This window comes from Chanodichthys erythropterus, chromosome 3 (genome assembly GCF_024489055.1).
Source record: "Chanodichthys erythropterus isolate Z2021 chromosome 3, ASM2448905v1, whole genome shotgun sequence".
Classification (NCBI taxonomy): Eukaryota; Metazoa; Chordata; class Actinopteri; order Cypriniformes; family Xenocyprididae; genus Chanodichthys; species Chanodichthys erythropterus.
In genome coordinates, this window is record NC_090223.1 from 21,453,500 (window position 1) to 21,476,478 (window position 22,979).

Sequence of the window (22,979 nt, forward strand, 5' to 3'; positions counted from 1 at the left end):
AAATAACCATTCATTATGTCTATTTACGAACTATTTACTATATGACTAAAATAAACATCAATTTGGCAAAAATAAGCTCCTGGGGGAGGAATGTACAAATGAAGTTTTTAGTGTCTCCTATAATAACACTGGATAAAAACCACACTGTGTCTTTGGTCTTTCATTCTCCCCATACAGTGACCTGGTCATCAGGGAAGAGGATCATCTCTCCTCACAAAGATGTTATTTCATCTTGGTCACTGGTGTCAGCCTTAAGTTTGATCAGGGCTGCGTGGACCCTGAACTGCGTCCGAGACTCCATCGAGTACTCTTTGTAGTTATTCCTGACAGGACAGACAATAATAACGTGACATTTCAGACTGGAGCAAACAAAATGACAACAACAAATCAAGTATTGTGTGTATGTGTGTGTGTGTGTGTGTTTTGTCCTGTCCTGAACTCACTTAGCTTTCTGCAGTAGTTTGATGGCTTGCTCTTTCCTCCCTGTGTCTATGCACAAGAGACTCAACTCCAGCAGAGCATTAGGAACCAGGTAATGATCAAACTTCAGCTTCTTTTCACTGTTAAAGGCACAAAAACATCTCAAACTCCATCCTGAGACAGAACAAGCATTTCTGAAGGGAAAAGCCATTAATACAGGAGCACTGGCCTGCTGTAAACCTGTCTGAAGCAGTCCTCTGCGGCCTGCGTCTGGCCTTGGTTCTTCAGACACAGGCCTTTCAGAAGCAGGATTAAACACGCGTCGTCCACCGTGTACTCGTTCTCTACACATACAGAAAGAATGAGTGTAAAACAACATATAGGATACAGAATACTACTGTACAGGTAGGTTATATAATATATAATTATAAAAAACAAACACAAAAGATGATATTTTGAAGAATGTTGGTAACCAAACAATTTCATTGACTTCAATAGTATTTTTTTCTCATACTGTGGAGGTCAATGGGGTCCATCAACTGTTTAATTACCAACATTGTTCACAATATATAACTCATACAGGTTTGGAACGACACAAGGGTGAGTAAATGAGGCCAGAATTTTTTGGGTGAAGAAATTGCTTTTGTCAAAAACATTATTCAAAAGGAAAAGATTCGTCCTCTGTTACTTGTAGTAATGATGACAAAAATAACGTCAGTTTACATGTTATACAGCATGATTTTTAGCAATTACTGACATTTTATTTAAGTAAAATGATTTAAATATATATATATATATATATATATGTATATGTAGCTGTCAAATGATTAAATAAAAGTTTCAAAATAAAAATTGATTAAATTGTGTGTAAAGTGTAAAATTGATTTACACATGTATTTATTTAAGGAATATTTACATATTTTATATATATATATATATATATATATATATATATATATATATATATATATATATATATATATATATATATATATATATATATATATATATCACACACTTTAGATTATATATAAATAAATATTTTACAACTACATATATTTTTTAAATATATACGTGTGTGTGTTTATATATACATAATAAATATACACAGTACACAGACATATGTAAACAAACTTTAATTTTGGATGTGATTAATCGTTTGACAGCATATTATATATATCTATATCTACGGCCTACACCTCATTACAATGTACACAATATAAAACGGAAGTTTTAAAATAAATAAATAAGTTGAAATGAAAGTAAATTAAGTAAATACGAAATTATTTTAACAATGAATCTATTAAGAAATGTCTAAAAATCAAAACATGAGGATAAATTGGTAATAAAATCAACAATTTAAAAATATATTTTAAATAATATGCAATATTTAGCAATTGATTACAGAAATATATTTTTTAAATATATGATTTCTAATGGATTCAATTTTTAATTGGTCTATTTATTGCTTTTTCTACCATCTATAACTTATTACATCTAATTACTTATATAAATATCAGGCTTTAAGACCTATTTTAAAGGTTCCTTTTATATCTTGACATATTCTCTGAGAGAAAGATACACTGCTAAAATTAGCAGATTTGCCTAATTAATGTAACTTGTCATTGAACACACAGAGGACTGCATTACCTGGAGCCGCCTTTAGGGTGCGCTCCGCCTCTAACAGCGTCTCCATCATGCCCTCTGTGAGCTCAGGCTGTTTGCTGATCATGGAAAAGCCATTCCACATGTACATCATCTCCTGTCAAAAATGTTGCTGACATTATTTTAAAGTATAGACGCTGATTGTCTTACAATAGAAAGTAAAGAAAAGCATTTAGAAAGAAGTCTACTGAATGTTTTGTATGATAATCTTACAAGCACAGGAACAGGAAGTCTGATTGGATTGCTGGCTTTGTACCGTCTTGCTTTACGGATGGCAAACTTCTCTGTGGGTGGAGATTTCCCAGCTATCTTCTGTTTGTATGATGGTACCTGTCTGAGAGACAGACAGGAAGTGAACAGGTTTAAAAAAAAAAAAGACTAATGTCTGTTTTGATACATGATACATATCATACTGTACCACATTAACACACATCCAATAAACCCACATACAGAAACACTATTTTTTTTTTTTTTTCATGAAAGCCTCGTCTGCTCCTGTGTTGTCAATGCAATTCCACATGAGTGTATTTACCTAAAGAGATCCACCTCATTATCTCCGAACGGCCGGGATTCGGAGTCTGGAAGCATGCTGAGATAAGCCGCCTTCATGTACACGTACATGGCCTGAGAGAGACAGAGACAGCCATAATAATCCTTCTGTACACTGAAACACACTGTACGTAATCACAACCAGCAGCAGAACCAACCAGTCCAAACAAAAACCTGGCAAAGACTTCGACCCACAAAGCCAATTTACACAGCTTACACATGGCAGTTTGTGTAATCGCTGCGATAACTTCATTTAAAAAAATAAAAATAAAAAAAAAATACAGTGCAATCCCAGGCTTTACACCTGTATGGTTTTACTTCATGTTTCTGAGGAGGAAGTCTGTCTTCATTTAGACCAGAACTGTTGGTTAACGCTACTGTTGGCTAACCAACTGCTAGAACATTTCGACAATCGTTAAGAAACAAGTTATTTCACCCTTAGTTTTAAAAATGTATGTTTTGAGTGCCCAGTTTGCTGACTTTGTGAATATGGAAATTTCAGTGAGTAGATGTATTCACACTCATGTAAATGGAAGAAATGTGAACCTTCCTTTACTTAATTTCTTCATACTTTAGTTTTCAAAGTTTCAAGTTGAAAGACTTCTGCAATATTAGTGCTGTCCTGATTTACATCTTTGCTAAATTCAAGAGTTCATTCCATTTCAATAAAATCCTGTTCCGTTTTTATTTGTTAGTAGTATGTGTGCCTTGCGGAGTTGGTATGTTTCCTGTCTTAGGTTGTGTGCGTGTGTATACATTTTCCCAGCACCAATAAAATCCCACACTTAATTTACATTTTGGGTGGAGGCCATTTCAAACGTGTGACACAGAAATGTCTTGGCATCTATACAGATCACACTTAGATGATATGGGTGTTTCTCAGATATACAGTATACTTAACTGCCTTGTGAATTATTAAGGATGTTAATCATGTCACCAGAAACAATGTAAATGAACTTCTAGATTTACTCTAAAACATATTTCAGGTAGTGCTGTCAAATGATTAATCACAATTAATCACATCCGAAATAAAAGTTTGTTTACATAATATATGTGAGTGTGCTGTGTATATTTATTATGTACATAAATACATACACATGCATGTATATATTTAACAAAAATATATTATATTTATATATTTATATTCATGTATAATGTAAATATAGAAATATACATGTATATTTCTATATGTAGGGCCCTGCTGCAACCCCTTCAGCCGTGACTTATTCATGATACAGCACTAGCTTCGAGTACATTATTGCTTTTATAAAACGGTTACCACACAATACAAATATTAAAGCCTAAAATGAGTATCATTGCAACTTTCATGAAGTAAACTTTCAATAAAAGCCTTCCTTCCGCCGGAAAAAATAGTCCCTGACCGTGAACAGCAAAAGAAGTTACATTATTACACCATTAGATGGCGGCAAAGACTGTCTTTATGAGTGTGTCAGTCAGTAGTGAAGACTTTTACATTGAAAAGACTGAATTGTTGTGAACACGGAACAAGACGCAACTGACAAATGCTTTGACTAGCGCTGTCAGTCACGGGAAAACCCCTTAACTATTAAAAGGACAAGATAATACATCTGACATTTAAACTGATGTTTTATTTTTAACATAGGACTGACGTGAAGGAAAATGCAGGTAATAAACTCACTCACTTGATCTTTATCTCACAATACTCTTCTACATAATACCGTAAGCTTCAATGAACAATACCAACTGAGAACAAACAGTTTACGTTGCTAAGAGTGGTTGCTAAAGGTGTTGTGTAGTGATACACAGAACTGTTGGGTGAAACGGTCGTAGCCGAGAATAAAACACAGCTATTGACCAATCAGAATCAAGGACAGGAACTAAACGTTTTATAATAATAAATATCCTGACACATCCAAGCTGGCAATCCAATGGCAGTGCATCCATTCATCATAAATGTACTCCACGTGGCTCCAGGAGGGTAATAAAGGCTTTCTGAAGTGATGCGTTTGTGTAAGAAAAATATCCATATTTAACAAGTCATGAAGTAAAATATCTATCTTCCGCCAGACCGCCTTCCGTATTCAACTTACAAAAAAGGTTAACCGACACAACGTAACTTGAATACAGAAGGCAGTCTGGCGGAAGATAGATATTTTACTTCATAACTTGTTAAATATGAATATTCTTCTTTCACAAACACATCGCTTCAGAAGGCCTTTATTAACCCCCCGGACCGTGTGGAGTACGTTCTGCTTTGGATGGATGCACTTTCTTGAGTTTCATACTCATTGGTCCCGTTCACTGCCATCATAAAGCTCGGATGCGTCAGGATATTTATTAATATAACTCCGATTGTGTTCAGCAGAAATAAGAAAGTCAAATACAACTAGGATGGCTTGAGGGTGAGCAAAGCTAGTAATTTTCATTTGAAAGTGAACTAATCCTTTAAAAAATGTGCTGCATGTTTCAAAGTGTGCTCTTTTCTCTGATGATGTGTTTACTGGAATGAGGGCGGGACAACCTGTCACTCAAATGAGATCCACCAATAGCATACCATAACCATCCAATCAATTCCACATGGACAAAATAAAGTCCTGCCCTACATTTTTTCCTTGTTTGAGAAGCCGTTTCACATGGATATATGTCACAAAAGTGGAGAAAGACTATTACAACTCCCGTTTCATGCCGACTGGGCTTCCTGCGGTTTTCCATCAAAATAAAAGTTTGATGGTTTAATATTTGAAAATAAACAAATGAATACAGCTGTAAAAAAAAAAATGAGGATTGCAATTACAGTTGTAATGTGAAATAAAATAATTTTTCTTAAATTCTCCATTTTCTTTATTTTATGGTGAAATACTACAATTGTAATATTTATTTTATTATTATAGTATTAGTAACAACAACAATAATGATAATAATAATAATAATTATTATTATTATTATTATTACAGCCATATTTATTTATAATCTGAGGAAAAAAAAAAAAAAAAAATTGCAATTAGACCCCCCCCCATTTGAAATATTTTTATTATTATGTTATGTTATTTTTATTTAATATGTTTTTGAGCAGAAGGGTCACCTTAGACCAGCGGCTCTCCTGGCTGAGCAGGTCTGCATAAAAGTACGCCATCTTCCAGTGCCTCTTAAAGGTGAAACACCACATCAACTCCCAGTAGCACATGTGATGAAACTGTTTCCAGACCTGCTGGGCCTTACAGCCGTCCTCAAACAGCGCCACCGCCTGGACAAGCAGGGGTACAATAATGTTAATCAGTGAACATTACGGCCTATTTACAATCTTAGTCAAAATTTCTTACAAAACATTAGTTTTTAAGACCATGTTCCACCTCTCTCTGACCCTTGTTTTTCAAAATCATAGTTAAACCAGTCTGAAGTCTTTAAATATATTATGGCTTTATCAAAGTGTTGACTTTGACATTGTTGCAGCTCCTCTCTTCCCAGTCTGTCAGTATCACTTAAGGTTTGCAGCAACAGCAGTATTACACAATAAAAAATAAACGCTATGTGATCAGATTTGAAATGAAACTACTAATATTTCAGTATTCATCATTTATGAATTCTGGTAAATGTTCTCCTCTCGTTTCTTACCTCATCAATGTTGCCCTTTATTTCTTCTGTCCGACCTGCAAAGAAAAGGAAAATCGCTCCCTGGAGAGATGATCAGAACATGAGCTTCAAAAACACCCAATGTGAAGAAAAACTTTTTTCAGCTAGTATGTGAATGAACTCACAGAGTGTGGACATGAACTAAATGCCACAAAAGTCCAATTTTCATTTTAGAGGGTCTTTAAAGTGAACTTCTTAGAATTAAACCAAATCATCTTCATGAGCATGTGAACATGGCCCTGAAAATCTTAATAAATTAATTTAGAAATGAAGTAGAGAGAAAGACAGAAGCAGAACATACCTGTGGGTATCGCAGGCGAAATGGCTTCAGAAGTCTCTCCGCCTCTTCCACCTCTGCCTCACCAGTACCTACACAAAACATCACTTTATTAATAACTATAAAAATATCAGAGAATTCAATATATACACTAACATTCAAAAGTTTGGGCTCATTTAAGTTTTTAAAGGAGTCTCTTCTGCTCACCAAGGCAGCATTTATTTGAGCAAAAATACAGTAAAAAACAGAAATATTGTGAAATATTATTACAATTTAAAATAACTGTTTTCTATTTGAATATATGTTAAAATTTAATTTATTCCTGCAATTTATTTCAGCATCATTACTCCAGTCTTCAGTGTCACATGATCCTTCAGAAATCATTCTAATTTGCTGATTTGCTGCTGAAGAAACATTTCCGATTATTATCAACGTTGAAAACAGTTGTGCTGCTTCATATTTTTTTGGAAATTGTGATGCATTTGGTTTCAGGATCCTTTGATGAATAGAAAGTTCAGAAAAACAGCATTTATTTAAAATCTTTTGTAACATTATAAATGTCTTTACTGTCACTTTTGATCAATTTAAAGCATCCTTGCTGAATAAAATTTAATATATATATATATATAGGCCATTCTACAGAATTGGTTCAAAGTCAGAATAAGAAAATGTCTTGAAAAAAAAATGTCTTTTTCTACAAAATTTGTATGTATGCAAATTATATAATATCCAAGGTACACATTTCTAGTAATTGTACAGTTAATTCTCATACTGTATTTAATAAATAATTAAATAATTTAAGAAGAAAGGTCACACTGACCTATTAAGATTTTGTTTACATCTACAATTTTAACAATATTTCAAATGTAATTTATGAGATTTGTTTTATTTTGAATCCAATCTTTCTTTGTAAAAGGCATAAAGTTTATCACACTGACTATATTAGTTTGAATATACATTGAACCAAACACTATAATAACATCTTTGTTGATAATTCAGTATACTTTATTTTTGACAAAACATCCCATGTTTCGGCTGTGACTGCACATTTTCGACAGTAATGAGTTGGTAGTGACCACATCACATTACAGAATTTTAACTCGCATACTAAAATACTAATGATTTGCATAACTGTACTAACATTTTGTTTATTTCCTCCAAATAAATGATAATCTGTTCCCTTATGTCACTACCAAAACAATGATTTCATTTCGGTCATGACTGTTTCAGTAATGACAATATCTACTATGAAAGAGAGGTCATGAGAGGGACGCACGCCCTGATATTGCTGAGTTAGATGCGTTCCTTGGTCAACATATTTTGTTGATCCTGGAACAACATTCCAGTCTGAAAATTTAGTCTTAACACTATTCCTACCCCTAAACCTAACCCTACCCATTAGTTATCCCAAAAATCAGAGGGAAATGATAGATGAATAACACTGATGTAGAAACACCAATTCATGATTTTAAGCCTAAACTTGACATAATCTGTAAACTTGTCCCTCAAATCTGATTGGTTGATTTGAATGTTGTTCCAGGATCAACAAAAATGTTGACCCAGGAACATGTTGAACTCCGCAAAATCAGGTTCTGTGAGAGGGACACAGGAATATTTCCTGATCACAAATGTAGGCATGTGGTTAAAATCAGTCTCAGCCAATGGACTAAAACATACACTGTTTCGGTTGTGATGCAGAATACATTGTATTACATAAAGTTTCATGATTTAAAAATAAAATATAAAATAAATATTTTTTAAACTTCACTTTATAAAAAATAAAAAATATATAGTTTTTAAAAATAACAATGAAAAAAAAAATTGCAATTTTTTTTTAATATTGTATCATTTTCACAAGTTGAAATTTAGGGGTTAGGGTTCGGGACAGCCACCTCCCAACTGAAAGTACCTAATATATTGTATATATGATGATGCTATATATATATATATATATATATATATATATATATATATATATATATATATATATATATATATATATATATATATATATATATATATATATATATTATATATATATATATATATATATATATATATATATATTTATTAAGCTTACTGATATTTTAAATATTACTGTGGGATTCAATAGATAATAGAAGGATCTTAAATTTGAATACATAAATGCTTTTTAAATGTATTTTTTGGTTGTGGGACAGCAGTTTGCACCATTTCTGTACAATGGCCAGTTGCACAATTGACTAAAGAAACATCAATGCTGTAAGATATCTGATTTATGTGGGTATCAAATGCATAATTTAATCACAAATACATGCTACCTAAAATAAAGGAGAGAAAGGTGTAGAAACAGAGCAGGAGGAGGGCGCACAGCATAGAGCGCAGGGTCTGAGACGTGGCACCGGTGTACAGCTGAGAGATGCCAAATTCCTACACACACACAAAAGACTATTAAGAAAAGAATAAATACATGAACATTCGAACGGGCACGTCTCTGCAAAAAAGAGAATATAAGAGTGTAATTTTTACTTAAATTTAAATGCATCTGAAGTGAAATTTCAAAACCTTATCTCCAGAAAAGCCTGCAAACTCCAGCAGCTTGAGTATCCGGGCAGGAAACAGTGAAAGAGTCTGTGTGAGAGTGAAGAACAGCAACACAGTTGACAGTCTGGAGTAGATTCGTAGGAACAGAGATGCAATATCACACATAAACATACCAAGTTGAAAGCCCCGATCCCAAAAGAGACCCCGCCCTCTAAGTGCTTGTGGCTTGGTCCTTTGAAGGCTGTATCTGACTGGATGAAGGTGTGGAGCTCCCTGCACGAGAATCATGACGTCAGACACAGCAGACAGATTCGATCAACAGTTCAATTCAAGGGTATGATGTTGGTGGGAATCAAAGATAGGTTGTTTCTATTGGGTTAGAGGGATGGTTCACCCAAAAATGAAAATTCTGTCATCATTTATTCACCCTCAAGTTGTTCCAAACCTGTATGAATGTTGAACACAAAAGAAGATATTTTGAAGAATATGAGTAACCAAACATATGATGCACCCCAATGACTTCCATAGTATGGGAAATATAGGTTTCATACAGGTTTGGAACAACTTGAGGGTGAGGAAATGACAATTTTCATTTTTGGGTGAACTATCCCTTTAAAAAGTGCATGCGTCTGGATGGCATAAATGTTTCTCATTTACGCACAATAACAAGACAGATTTCTTTCACTTACTTGCTAAAGACTTACTTGTATATGAGGTAACTGTTCCGTACTTTGATTCCTCCTTTAATAAAACTCACCATATTCTCATCCTGTCAACAAACAAAGAGAATGAGAAATCAGGTGCAAATTTGAGCTCTGCACTCAAAAAAAATGTTGGATGGTGTTCTAAATAGAACCCCAGGAGTTCTGACTCAATTTTTAAGAACTCTTTATGCCAAAAAGTGTCTTTTTAGGAAGAAATGTCTTAAATGACTGAATAATAGAGTGGTGCAGGGATGACGCATTTCTGTAGGCCAAAGCCAGGAAACAAGTTTTTTTTTTTTGTTTTTTTTTTTTAGTTAAAAGCCTGAAATAATGTCTGTGGTGAACACAAGCTCAAGATATATTCATGTTTTATTCTACGACATAAAATGCACCAGTAATACACTACTCATGATTTTTTTTAAAGCTTTTACATGTCTTGAAAAAGGCTATTGCTTACTAATGGCAAAATGTGATTAGAGAGGTTGTCGGCGACATTAAAGGTGCACTATATAGTTTTTTCCATCCGCTAGGGGGCGCCTATTCAAAACAAAGGTTGATGAGCGGAATCTTGGGACATGTGGTCTTTACCTCACAGCCAGTGGAAATAAATCGGAATAGGACTCATGAAGAAATCATGTTCACTGATGTGATTCTTAAAGTTACTGTAGTATGAAGCAGAGCAGGAGCGAGTGTTGTGGGAGCTGAACGAGGAGCTGGAGCGATTGCACAACACACGCCTCACGAGCAGCAGAGCTTTTATTATGACACAGTCGCCGGCGCCACTTCTGCTTTTCCGGTCATGAGTATGAGGCAGCTCTGTTTATCATATTAGATACATTTGAGTGTGTTGAAAATTATGTTATAACGTTACTCTGTCTCACAGCAGCCGCTGAGCGAACGCACACTGTTACACACTAGAGTAAGATGGATCGATTTTAGAATATAATAATAAATGCTGGATGGCTTGTGTTGATAAATGGCATGCAATTCATTTAAAAAAGTATTGTATGATGGAGAAAATTATGCATTACTGTTAAATATACTGCTAAAAATAAAGCTGCATCTGATCATGTTGTTAGCTACTTCACAAAATAGTGTTTTTCTCTGAGGCATGGTAAAACATAGTACTCTCAAAAAAAAAAAAAAAAAAAAAAATCAAGAAAATTTGATTTAAACAATAAGACTAAACGTGTTAACAAGTGTCTATTAAAGGTGCCCTCGAATGAAAAATTTAATTTATCTTGGCATAGTTGAATAACAAGAGTTCAGTACATGGAAATGACATAGAGTGAGTCTCAAACTCCATTGTTTCCTCCTTCTTATATAAATCTCATTTGTTTAAAAGACCTCCGAAGAACAGGTGAATCTCAACATAACAGTCGGTGTTATGTAACAGTCGGGATCATTAATATGTACGCCCCCAATATTTGCATATGCCAGCCCATGTTCCTAACATTATGAAAGGCATTACACAAGGGCAGAACGTCTAGATCTGCACAGCTGAATCATCAGACTAGGTAAGCAAGCAAGAACAATAGCGAAAAATGGCAGATGGAGCAATAATAACTGACATGATAACATGATATTTTTAGTGATGTTTGTAAATTGTCTTTCTAAATGTTTTGTTAGCATGTTGCTAATGTACTGTTAAATGTGGTTAAAGTTACCATCGTTTCTTACTGTATTCACGGAGACAAGAGCCGTCGCTATTTTCATTTTTAAACACTTGCAGTCTGTATAATTCATAAACACAACTTCATTCTTTATAAATCTCTCCAACAGTGTAGCATTAGCCGTTAGCCACGGAGCATAGCCTCAAATTCATTCAGAATCAATGTAAACAATACAACAGTATACAATACTCACATAATCCGACGGATACATGCCGCATGCATGACAAACACTTTGCAATGATCCATTTGAGGGTTATATTAGCTGTGTAAACTTTGTTTATGCACTGTTCAAGGCAAGTGCGAGCTCCGTGGGCGTGGAGCATGAGAATTAAAGGGCCAGTAGCCCTGAATCGGCTCATTTATAATGATGCCCCAAAATAGGCAGTTAAAAAAAATTAATTTAAAACAATCTGTGGGGTATTTTGAGCTGAAACTTCATAGACGCATTCAGGAGACACCTTACACTTATATTAAATCTTTTTTTTAAAAGTTCTAGGGCACCTTTAAAACATGTAAATATTAAAGCGTCTTTGGTGTTTCCATGGTTTCTACAAAATAAAACCAGAAACCGAGGGTAACGCAGGTATGACGCCATTGACAGGCGACTCCTCACACGTCCCAGAGCCTTGCTTAAAACTGCAATTTTCTCATGATTTACAAATAGTTGGAAACATTTGGGACATTGTAAGTACTCAAGTGAACAAAATATATAACACTGGCCTAGTGGTTTTTGGATATTTTACTGCAAAAATGTTACATACTGCACCTTTAAGGTGTTTACGAGCCGTTCAATTCATGAAATTTAATAAGGATTAAACTAAATCCCATGATGGGAACCCCTAAAAAGGTTCTATATATGACGCGTCTGAAAGAATCCTTTAATAGGGGTGTGACAAGACAGGATTTTACACAGTATTTTTAAGAAATCCTTAATGACAAAATACATGACTAGAAAAATAGTCTACTGCTGCATTTGAAATAACTAATTATCTTGGCTTCTCTCCTGTCTTCAGACCAGAACTGTACATGATTTATGAGCTTCTACATCTTTTGAACTCCTTTCCACAAATTGATCATAGAAATAAAAACAGTATAAATAAAAATTAATAACAGTTTTCTCTTAACCATAATCAAAGTACTCTCTATATTCAAATATGCAAATATTCTCAATATGCAAATAGTGACCACATTTTTCTTCAAGCATGAAAGAGCTGAGAGATGCTTACAACTACCCAGCCCAGCCTAATATAGCTTTCATATTGGGAGATATTTGCACGCATGAAAAGTCCTCTCACCGGCCCCCGCTCCTGTAAAAGTCACATTGGTTCTATTGACGGAAATGAGAGGGAGGAGGAGAGGGAGCGGGGGCCGGTGAGAGGACTTTTCACGAGTGAAGATATTACTGCGCCAAGTCAAAGTGCTCCCGAGCACTTGCTGTGGTATTCCACCATACAATATAGTTATCCATTTTACACACTTAGAAAAGCGCAACGTTTTGTTTTGTGTCACCGTCCTAGGTCGAGTTACACTACTCGAGTAACTGTATTTAAACAGGGAAAACGTGGAGGTGTTTGGTAGCTTCTCTGCTTGGCCCCTATTGAATGAACTGGGCTAAGCTAAGTGCTAACAAAGTTCGCTGCAAGACAGAGCGATTTAGTGCACGCACTGAGACGAGAGAGGTATGTATCACCTCGTCTTAGTAAAGGGAATAACATAGTTTAATATGAAAAAATGGTGGAGTATCCCTTTAAAACACGGCCCCTGTTCACTACCATTATAAAGCTTGGAAGAGCCATGATATTTTTAAATAGATCTCCGATTGTGTTCGTCTGAAAGAACATGGTCATATACACCTACGATTGCTTGAGGGTGAGTAAATCATGGGATAATTTTACTTTTTGGGTGAACTATCCCTTTAAAAACCTCAGAGTATTTCAAAATGTCAGCAGGAAACCTGAACAGACTCATATTTGAACTTGCCCTTTGGCTGTATGAGAACACATTTTTAATATTTCTTGGGTCAAGAAAAGTTCTGATTTTGCGATATATCTCTCTTACCCTACCGCAAAACACTCGCTGTGGCTGGATGACCTTAATATCTGTTGTACAAGGATGCTTTCCTATCACATATCACACATGTGCACTTCAACAAGCCGACAGAACGCAGGTTAAGGTTTTTACATGCCCGGCAAATTATAGACAGTTTAAACCAAACACCAGAGATTGTTTGTCTGTGAGTGATTGTGTTAGAGACCTTTGTCTTGAAATGTGTCAAACCTGTAAGAACGTGAGAGCGGCTCTGTGTAGTAAACACTCAGCGTAACACACTTCAGCATGGAGCTGCTCTGTAACACATCAAATAGAAATGATTCGAAGCTTGTTTGTAAAACACTTCATAAAATGGTTATTAAATTAAACACCTTATATGAAATGCTAACTGTCAGTCTCCAGTCTAAACACTAGCTTCTAGCTTTAGCCACATAATATGTTTGACTGAGTTTTATTTCTCCTATAATAGCAATGTTGAGATAGACATTTCTGGGAAGAGAAAAAAAAGGCACCTTCTGAGAGATCATCATCATTTGCTCCTCGGCTCCTCAAGCCACCAGACTTCTTACGGAACCTGAGAAAAACAGCAAGAAATTAGTGTTCGATCGCAATTAAACGCATCCAACATAAAAGATATATAATATAATATAATATAATATAATATAATATAATATAATATAATATAATATAATATAATATAATATAATATAATATAATATAATATAATATAATATATACACAAACACACAATGATAATATCTAACACAAGTGACCTGACTAAGATTAACCAAACGCACTTTCTTATGGAAGATGGAGGGAAAATTTATTCAAAAGTAAAAATGTTTATACATGCACTGCCATTCAAAAGATTTTTTTTAAAGAAATGAATACTTTTAATCAGCAAGGGTGCATTAAATTGATCAAAAATGACAGTAAAGACATATGAACATTATGTTCCTCAAAGAAAATTTGTATCAACGTTTCCACAAAAATATGAAGCAGCACAACTGTTTTCAACATTGATAATAAGAAATGTTTCTTGAGCTGCAAATCAGCATATTAGAATGATTTCTGAAGGATCATGTGACACTGAAGACTAAATTACTTTTTAAAATAGTAAAAACTGTTTTTTAAAATTGTAATATTTCACAATATTACTGTTTTTACTTTCAAAAGAATTACAAAACCCCAAACGTTTTAGTAGTTTTGTATCTTCAATTTGACATACGCATTAAGTAAATTTAATTTTAAATTTTTAATAAATTAAATTTTATTTGATAAAAGTTGAAGTTAAATTTAACTAAAATAGTAATTTTTTTATGCTTTCAACCTGTTAAAATGCATTTTTGCAAAAGTATACTCAAATTGCTTAATTTGTTTGCCAACTGACTTATAACACACTACTGGACATGCATCTTTAAAGGGATAGTTCACACAAATGATTATGTTTAACTCCAACCGTTGCCGTCTATCAGTCGTATAATGCATGTCAATGGGAACTTCATCTATAAGAGTAAAAAAACATGCACAGACAAATGCAAATTTGTCTTGTGACGACACATTGATGTCCTAAGACACGTAACGATCAGTTTGTGCGAGAAACTAAACAGTATTTATATCATTTTTTCCCTCTAAAACACCAGATAGATCACTCCAGTTGTCAATGCGAGCCGCAGGGTTTAATTTGGATTTGTCTGTTGTGTTTTTTTTTTTTTTACTCTTATAGATTGTGTTCCCATTGACATGCATTATATGACTGACAGACGGCGACGGTCACCTACATCTTGAATGTCCTGGAGGTAAGCAGATAAACATCAAATTTTCATTTTTGGGTGAACTTTCCCTTTAACTACGCATTTCATATCAGTTATATAATTTAAAATGTATCATTTATTTGTCAATTTGTAGACTGATTTATGTATTCACACTTAACCAGTTTCTTTTTGTGTCTCTCCTACTGTTTTAATCTGAGCAATGAACACATGTACTTCAGTACAAACTAACGTCACTCTCCCAGTAGGATGTTTGGAGAGGTTTATGAGGAGATCACAGAGAAGGACCTCCCTTGAGACTCACTCCTTCTTAAGCAAACCGAAAGTGAGCTGATGTGTGACCGTTGCTACACCCACATACGCTCGTCTGGATTAGTGCTGCATGGTAACATGGGACATATAGGCCTGTGCATCTCTTCTACTCCATTTAATCGATGTTATGTAAGGCCAATAAAAGTCCCCATTAGACATGACCAGCTGTCTGTCATTTAAAGTCACACCATTTTACATCTTTATGCAAATACAAGCAAATATCAGCTGGGTTAGCTGACATGGAAATAACCCCATTTGCCTAAAAATTAAAGTACAGAGGAAAAGCCTCTCCGTGACAGAAACGAATGCATCGTTTTGGCTCTCTTTCTACCTCTGGCACACCTCCTGAGCGCTCTTCATCGTGTTCCCAGCATGCACTATGTCGTCGTGTTGGAAGGTCATCATGGCCTGCATCTCTAATACTGTGGCATAGATCAGAGCGTGATACATGCTCTCTTTAGACCTGAAATACAATACAAAACATGCTTTTACACTCACATGTTACAGCAGGATACTAGTTTAGAGAAGGTTAATGCCTTAAACAACTCTTTTAAACAAAAATACTAGCTACATAATCTCGATTTCACATGATGGTTAACATGGTTAGCGTTATGCAAGTTTCACATCAAGAATGATAGCCTAACTATAAAGATAACTATATTTGCATGCACACCAATGGATGAATATAGTTCTGTTTATTACAAGTGCAAGCTGGAGTTTTGTTGTCTGCAGCTTTAAAAGCTCGAGCTCTTCAAAGTCAGTTGGATTATAATTGGCTGTCTATGTTATCGTTCATCATCTGGAAAATTGCTTTGAAAGTGATTCAAGCTATATCGTTCGTCTGTGTCGTTATCGTTATAGTTGTGGTGTGGTCCTTAAATCTGGCTTATGATTTTGTTAAAAGTGAAATGTGTTGTAATATCTGCGACTGGTTGATTTTTATGGTATGATAAAAAAAAAAAAAAAAAATCTCACAGTTTCACAGTATTAAACAATCAATCAATCAGTCAAATCAATTTCAATAATCCAAAACATGTCTAATCAATTACATTTAATAATAGATTATGGATTAGATTAACAAATAATTTTTATCATTCATAATTTATTTGTTTATTTAAGAATAATACAGAAAATTAATTAAATCAAATTAAATTAATTTAATACAAATAAATCAAATGTAATCAAATGAATGCATAAAACAAACAATTTATTTCATGTTTTTAAAATATAATTAAATGAAAATTTAACAACTTTTATCGTTTTATTTATTTATTTTTTGTTTTGGCAAAGTGCTGCACAACAGATTTAAAACATGGACAAAAAAATGATGCTCTTTAAACAATGTTTAAATAAATTGTATTATTATTATTATTATTATTATTATTATTATTATTAAGAAATACATTCTATTGTACAATAGTAATATATTTCTCTCATAATTTCTTCAAGTTAAACTGAACTTTTATTTTGATGGGTTGTAGTAAAAACCTTTGTGTTTCAGACTGTTTATAGCTGTGTTACTTGTATCTCTTATGTTTTTCTCTTATCTCTTATGTTTTTCGTAATGTACTGGCTTTTTACGCTACCTCTTGGCCAGGTTGTCATTGTAAATGAGAACTGGTTCTCAATTGACTCACCTGGTTAAATAAAGGTTAAAATAAAACAAATAATAATAATAAATAATAATAATTTGCATGCAATTTGGCAAAGGCTGCGATTATTTAATGCGCAGCTTGTCAGAGCTGTACGGCTCTGTGATCAGTAGTAAATGCTTCTCCACCTGAAAGCCGGAGGGCGCTCTTGCACAGAAACTCTAAACATGCCTTGCCGCAGAAGAAGATAACCACGTCATATTGCTGTAGTTGAATAAACAGAAGACTAAAAAGCTCTGATTGATTAAAGGGATAGTTCACCCAAAAATGAAAATTTGATGTTTATCTGCTTACCCCCAGGGCATTCAAGATGTAGGTGACTTTGTTTCTTCAGTCGAACACAAATGATGATTTTTAACTCCAACTGTTGCGGTCTGTCCAACTGCATTCAGCACTCGGTTAGTAAGGTCTGATCGTGCTCGGACAACGACAGTGATGTCTAGCACTCATTGAAGTATACGCATGAGAAATCACTGCCATTGTCAGAGCGCGATCAGACCTTACTAAGCGAATGCTAAACGCAGTTGGACATAGTGGTGTATTAGAGGTAAAAATTATATAAATACTGTTCGGTTTCTCGCACAAACTGATTGTTTCGTGTCTTGGGACATCAATGTGTCGTCACGAGCCGCAGGGTTTAATTTGGATTTTGCAAGTTTTTTCTACTCCTATCGATTGTGTTCCCATTCACTCGCATTATAAGATTGACAGACGGCAACTGTTGGAGTTAAAAATCATCTTTTGTGTTCTACTGAAGAAACAAAGTCACCTACATCTTGGATGCGTGGGGGTTAAGCAGATAAACATCAAATTTTCATTTTTGGGTGAACTATCCCGTTAAGGCAGGAACACACTAAGCCGACAGTCGGCCGTCGGGCAGTTTTTGTTCGTCGGCCGACTAAGTTTTCTCAGTGTGTTCCGCACCGTCGGCTGAAGTTGGTCCTCGTCTGCTTTTTTTTCGGCCAATTCGACATGTTGAATCGGCGTTGGAGCTCGTCGGTCCATCGGGCCATCTGATCATTCTGATTGGCTGTTCAGCTACTGCCACCTGCTGGTACAGAAAGGCATTTCATCTCACGCAGGCACAGAATGGACGTGCTACTTGGCCGTCGGCTGTTGAGCGTCAATTTGGTGTGTCAGGGCAACTTTGGACACAGATGCTGCCGACCTGAGCCAAACCCCGCAGTCTACTTTCATCTCCACTAGTTCGTCGGCGTCGGTTTGGTGCGTTCCTGTCTTTAAACATGACTAATAAATACACAACTGCCTTATTCTGTGTAAGAAGCCACATCATCTAACAGAAGGACTCTCAACTGTCGTTATAAAGTGAGTTTGGAGTAAAAACATGCTATTAAATGTTGTCTTTTATTGGACAAGATGTTAATAAATGCTTTCATGTCTGGAAGGATGTTTGACGCTTGCTGCTTTTTCAAATGCACATTATAAGCGACTCAAACTCGCAGTGCTTTCAGATGGATTAGCATTTGGAGCCATACTTCATTGACAAGCTGCGCATAAAAAAATAAAAAAATAAATAATAAAAAAAAAAAAATCACAGCCTTTGCGATTTCATAATCACACTAAGAATCGCGTTTAAGCTCAATGTTATTTTTCGTATTGTGGGATAAATCGTGCATCCCTATTTTTAAACTGATTTCACCAGTAACTTCCCCATTCTGTCATTGGTCGACGTACAGATAAACCACACCCCCAACTCACGCCATTGGCTGAGTTGTTGCCATGCCACAGTTTTCAAACAAACAGAGCAAGGTTTTGATCGTTTTTCATGAAACTTAACCTATGAATGGCTCTCTGTATATTAATGTGGGATTAGAGAAAGCATTTTAGCAATCAATCAAAAAATACAGACCAAATAGCTAGTCTTAGCATAATAATAAATAATAATTAAAAAAAATGTTTTTATAGCCTGAAACCAAGCATTATGTACTTCCTGTGGTATCTGTTTTATAAAAAAAGAGGGTTGGTGCCACTTAAGCATGTAATTTCCTTCCCAGTGTTAGGTTAGTCAGTCTTTTGGCTATATATTAATGAGTCTGTGTGCGGGACTATTGTCAAGCGTGAGGGTGTGTGATCTTTAGGTAAACATCCTGGAGAAGGGAGGGTGCCTGACACAATTCTCTATCACAACTGAAATAAAGCATGCTATCATGCAAAGACATCTAGAATTAAAGAAGTTCTTCACAGGGGAGCTCATTTAAAGCAGCAAAAGACAAAATTTGCTGGTACATCTGACAAAAAAAAAAAAAAAAAGCACATTGCAACCTGGGCTTGGTAGGTACCACACCTTTACTAAACACCTCACCTGCTCTTAAAAATACAGATACTAGAGGGCTGGAGAAAAGGGGGAAGAGAAAGACAATAAGACTTCTCTCACCGTGGCCGTAGTTTATCCAAACTCTCATTAAAGTGGTTGTTGAGGAACAGATCCAAGGCCTCCATGCATTCATCAAGACAGGCCTGTAGGGAAATCCGTCTGGAGCTGATGACACACACACACACACACACACACACACACACACACACATACAAACACTCTGAGTACAAGCCATAGACTTAAACTGCTTTTCTATAAAGCTGATTCTAATAACTCCAGATTAGAAGTCAATGTGGATATTTTAATGACCAATATGACGAATTACCAACATGAGGAATTTATGATATTATATAGTTTAATGATAGCAAAAAAACATGTAAACAACGTCTGATATTTAACACAATATTATATAATATATTTTACAGCAATATCTCACTCGTAGCCGTGCAATATCTGTATATCAGCATGGCTGTGTTTCGGCCGTAGGTAATCACAGTGTGCTGATATACGGCTACGAGTGTGATATTGCATTTATACAACAGTTGATGGCACAAGTGTGTAAATAAATAAGAAATAACAACAGGTTGTCTTTAAAACCCTCTTTTGTCAGAGATTCAAATCTCAAGTTGAGTGAGTGTATTACCTGCATCTAGCAGATATTCTCCAGGTCAATAATAATCACAAAATCAGTTTTAATGTCCACTGAAGAAAGCAATATCTTTGTCCTTTTAACATTTAAGACATTCCCATGACAGCACTAGTCAATGCATTTGTCAGTTGTATCTTGTAAGATGTTTAAAGTAAAAACAACGTCCTTGTTTCCTTGTTTCAGTCCATTTCAATATAAAAGTCTTTGCGACTGACTGACTCACTCATAAAGATAGTCTTTGCCGCCTTCTCATGACATATTTATGTAACTTTCACATTTGACTCTCTCAATACCAAAAAATATGGCATGTTATTTTTATACACTACCATTCAAAAGTTTGGAAACATTACTATTTTTAATGTTTTCAAAGACGTCTCGTCTACTCATCAAGCCTGCATTTATTTGATCAAAAATACAGAAAAAAAAACTATAATATTATGAAATATTATTACAATTTAAAATAATGTTTTTCTATTATAATATACTTTCAAATGTCTGTGATCAAAGCTGAATTTTCAGCATCATTAAATCCAGTCTTCAATGTCACATGATCCTTCAGAAATCACTCTAATATGCTGATTTATTACAAATGTTGTGCTGCTTAATATTTTTTTTATAACGCAATACTTTTTTTTCAGGATTCTTTGATGAATAAGAAGTTCAAAAGGAGCAGCATTTATTTACATTAAATCTTTTGTAACAATATACACTACCGTTGAAAAGTTTGGGGTCAGTCATTTTTTTCTTTCTTTTTTGGAAGAAATTAATACTTTTTTTCAGCAAGGATGTGTTCAATTGATAAAAAGTGATAGTAAAGATTTATACTGTTAGAAAATATTTCCATTTTGAATAAATGCTGTTCTTTTTGACTATTTATTCATCAATGAATCCTGAAAAAAGTACAACAACTGTTTTCAAATCAGTAGCAAATCAGCATATCACAATGATTTCTGAAGGATCATGTGACACTGAGGACTGGAGTAATGATGCTGAAAATTCAGCTTTGAACACAGAAAAAAAAATTATATTTTAAAGTATATTAAAAAAGAAAACAATTATTTTAAATTGTAATAATATTAATGTTTTTTTCTGTATTTTTGATCAAATAAATGCAGGCCTGATGAGCATAAGAGACTTCTTTCAAAAACATTAAAAATAGTAAGGTTTCCAAACTTTTGAATGGTAGTGTATATATTGCCATTATTATGTAATCAAAATTAAAATTAATATCAAGTTACTCTAATGTATTTGCACCAAAAAAAAATATGATAAGGATTTATGCAAAACCACACTTTGCCAGGGGCGTTTCCAAACTTTTGGACGGCAGTGTACATATAGTATACAAATTTTTATGAATCATTTTCCAGATGGTTAAGGTCCTGAAATTTCCCAGAGTGAAGCTTCCGAAGCTCCCAAAGATAAACAAACCCACTTGGTTAAATGACATTTACTACTAAACACAAAGACAACTCAGACCTGTCAACAGCGCCCTTTATAAATTATGAACGCTACCTGATGCAGAGTTCTTCAGCATCTGACCACTGAAGATATATTTAGCAGGACTAATTAATGTCAACCAGTTGATCCTGTTTTAAGATGCAAATCAAGATTAAATAGCAGATTTAAATTCATAGAAATGCACTAGTGAGAGAAATATGGGTCTCCAGCGCCTGTTGCTTATGAAATGTATAATCCAATTAGCATGCATTTGCTTAAATCCACCTGCATCCAGTCAGAGATGCAAAAACATGGTGTAAAGCAATTGCATGACTTTACAAGTCATTTAAAGGTATCTGTAACCTTTAACTCTGTCTCAGCCACAATGACTCATGTACAAACACACACATGCACAGCAGAATATGGCTCACACACTGTGTCACTAGTCAAGGTGTTTGATGTTTGCTCTGAGCACACATGCTGGGCTTGGACAGCCAGCGCCTTTGGATAAGAACACTGCACTGTGAACGAGTTTACTTTAACATTCTTGCGTGTAAACCCACCTGTGAACCTTTCTGAAGCTTTATTTCCAGGGATAGTATTTCTTTCTCTCAATGAGAACATGAGCCGAGCTCAAATTCTATTGCAAAACGAGGAAGGAAGAGATGTGAAAATTTGACAGGAGAAAAAAAAAACTGCCAAAACTAAACGCAGACTTACTGAATCAGCCATTTAGTGACATTCAGGAACCACAAGGTAGCAAAGTTTTGAAATGTACAGCACTGACGCATTTCTTTAGTTTTAAAATCAGAAAGAAACTCGCTCATACTCACTTCTCTGTGACAGGTGCATTTTTCCCACTGGACATGATGTATTTTGTCTTGTTTGTTGTCCTCTTCTGGGCCTTGTGGCCTCACAAACACCTGTTTCGAGTGCTCAGGCTGCCTGTGAAGAGCTTCCCTTCAGATCTCCAGTGGAAGTTCACTCTCACTGCGCGTGGAGGTGCTGCATTGATGAGGAGTGTTTAAAACTCGAGCTGGCAGGGAATATGGATCAGTGTTCGGCTCAATCAGCAGCTCGATTGGCAGAAGTGTGTGTGAGTGTGTGTGTGATGTGAGAACAGACAGAGCTCTCGACTCCTCCTCGAGCTCTCCGCAGGTTCAATGGCAGGAGGAGATCAGTGCGAACGGGACAGAAGTTCCTGGCGCCATCTAGTGGTGGGGTGAAGCAGGTATTCACATGACGCACGAAACAATGCAAGGAATTGATATGCGTCGAAGAAGAAAAAGGGTTTTAAAACAGCTTTGAATTGTTGTTGTTTTTCAGTACATCAGAATGGGTCCCGTTTAA

General features: G+C 35.0%; 1 protein-coding gene across 2 annotated transcripts; it reads right to left on the minus strand.

Moving 5' to 3' along the window:
* Nucleotides 1–182: 182 nt before the first annotated feature.
* Nucleotides 183–22,776, minus strand: zgc:158403 (tetratricopeptide repeat protein 39A). 2 transcript variants are annotated; one of them, XM_067381314.1, is made up of 18 exons: nucleotides 22,463–22,776; nucleotides 19,604–19,708; nucleotides 15,888–16,019; nucleotides 13,985–14,046; nucleotides 13,701–13,768; nucleotides 9,751–9,815; nucleotides 9,220–9,319; nucleotides 9,068–9,133; nucleotides 8,824–8,932; nucleotides 6,548–6,615; nucleotides 6,229–6,288; nucleotides 5,699–5,860; nucleotides 2,618–2,709; nucleotides 2,299–2,419; nucleotides 2,071–2,182; nucleotides 650–764; nucleotides 444–560; nucleotides 183–323 (listed from the first exon to the last, which is right to left on the minus strand). In XM_067381314.1, exons 1-18 carry the CDS (start codon nucleotides 22,495–22,497, stop codon nucleotides 212–214), a joined length of 1,701 nt encoding a protein of 566 aa, XP_067237415.1. In that variant the 5' UTR covers nucleotides 22,498–22,776; the 3' UTR covers nucleotides 183–211. The 2 variants fall into 2 exon arrangements, with proteins under 2 accessions (XP_067237415.1, XP_067237414.1); XM_067381313.1 differs by having other exon boundaries at nucleotides 8,821–8,932.
* Nucleotides 22,777–22,979: the final 203 nt, after the last annotated feature.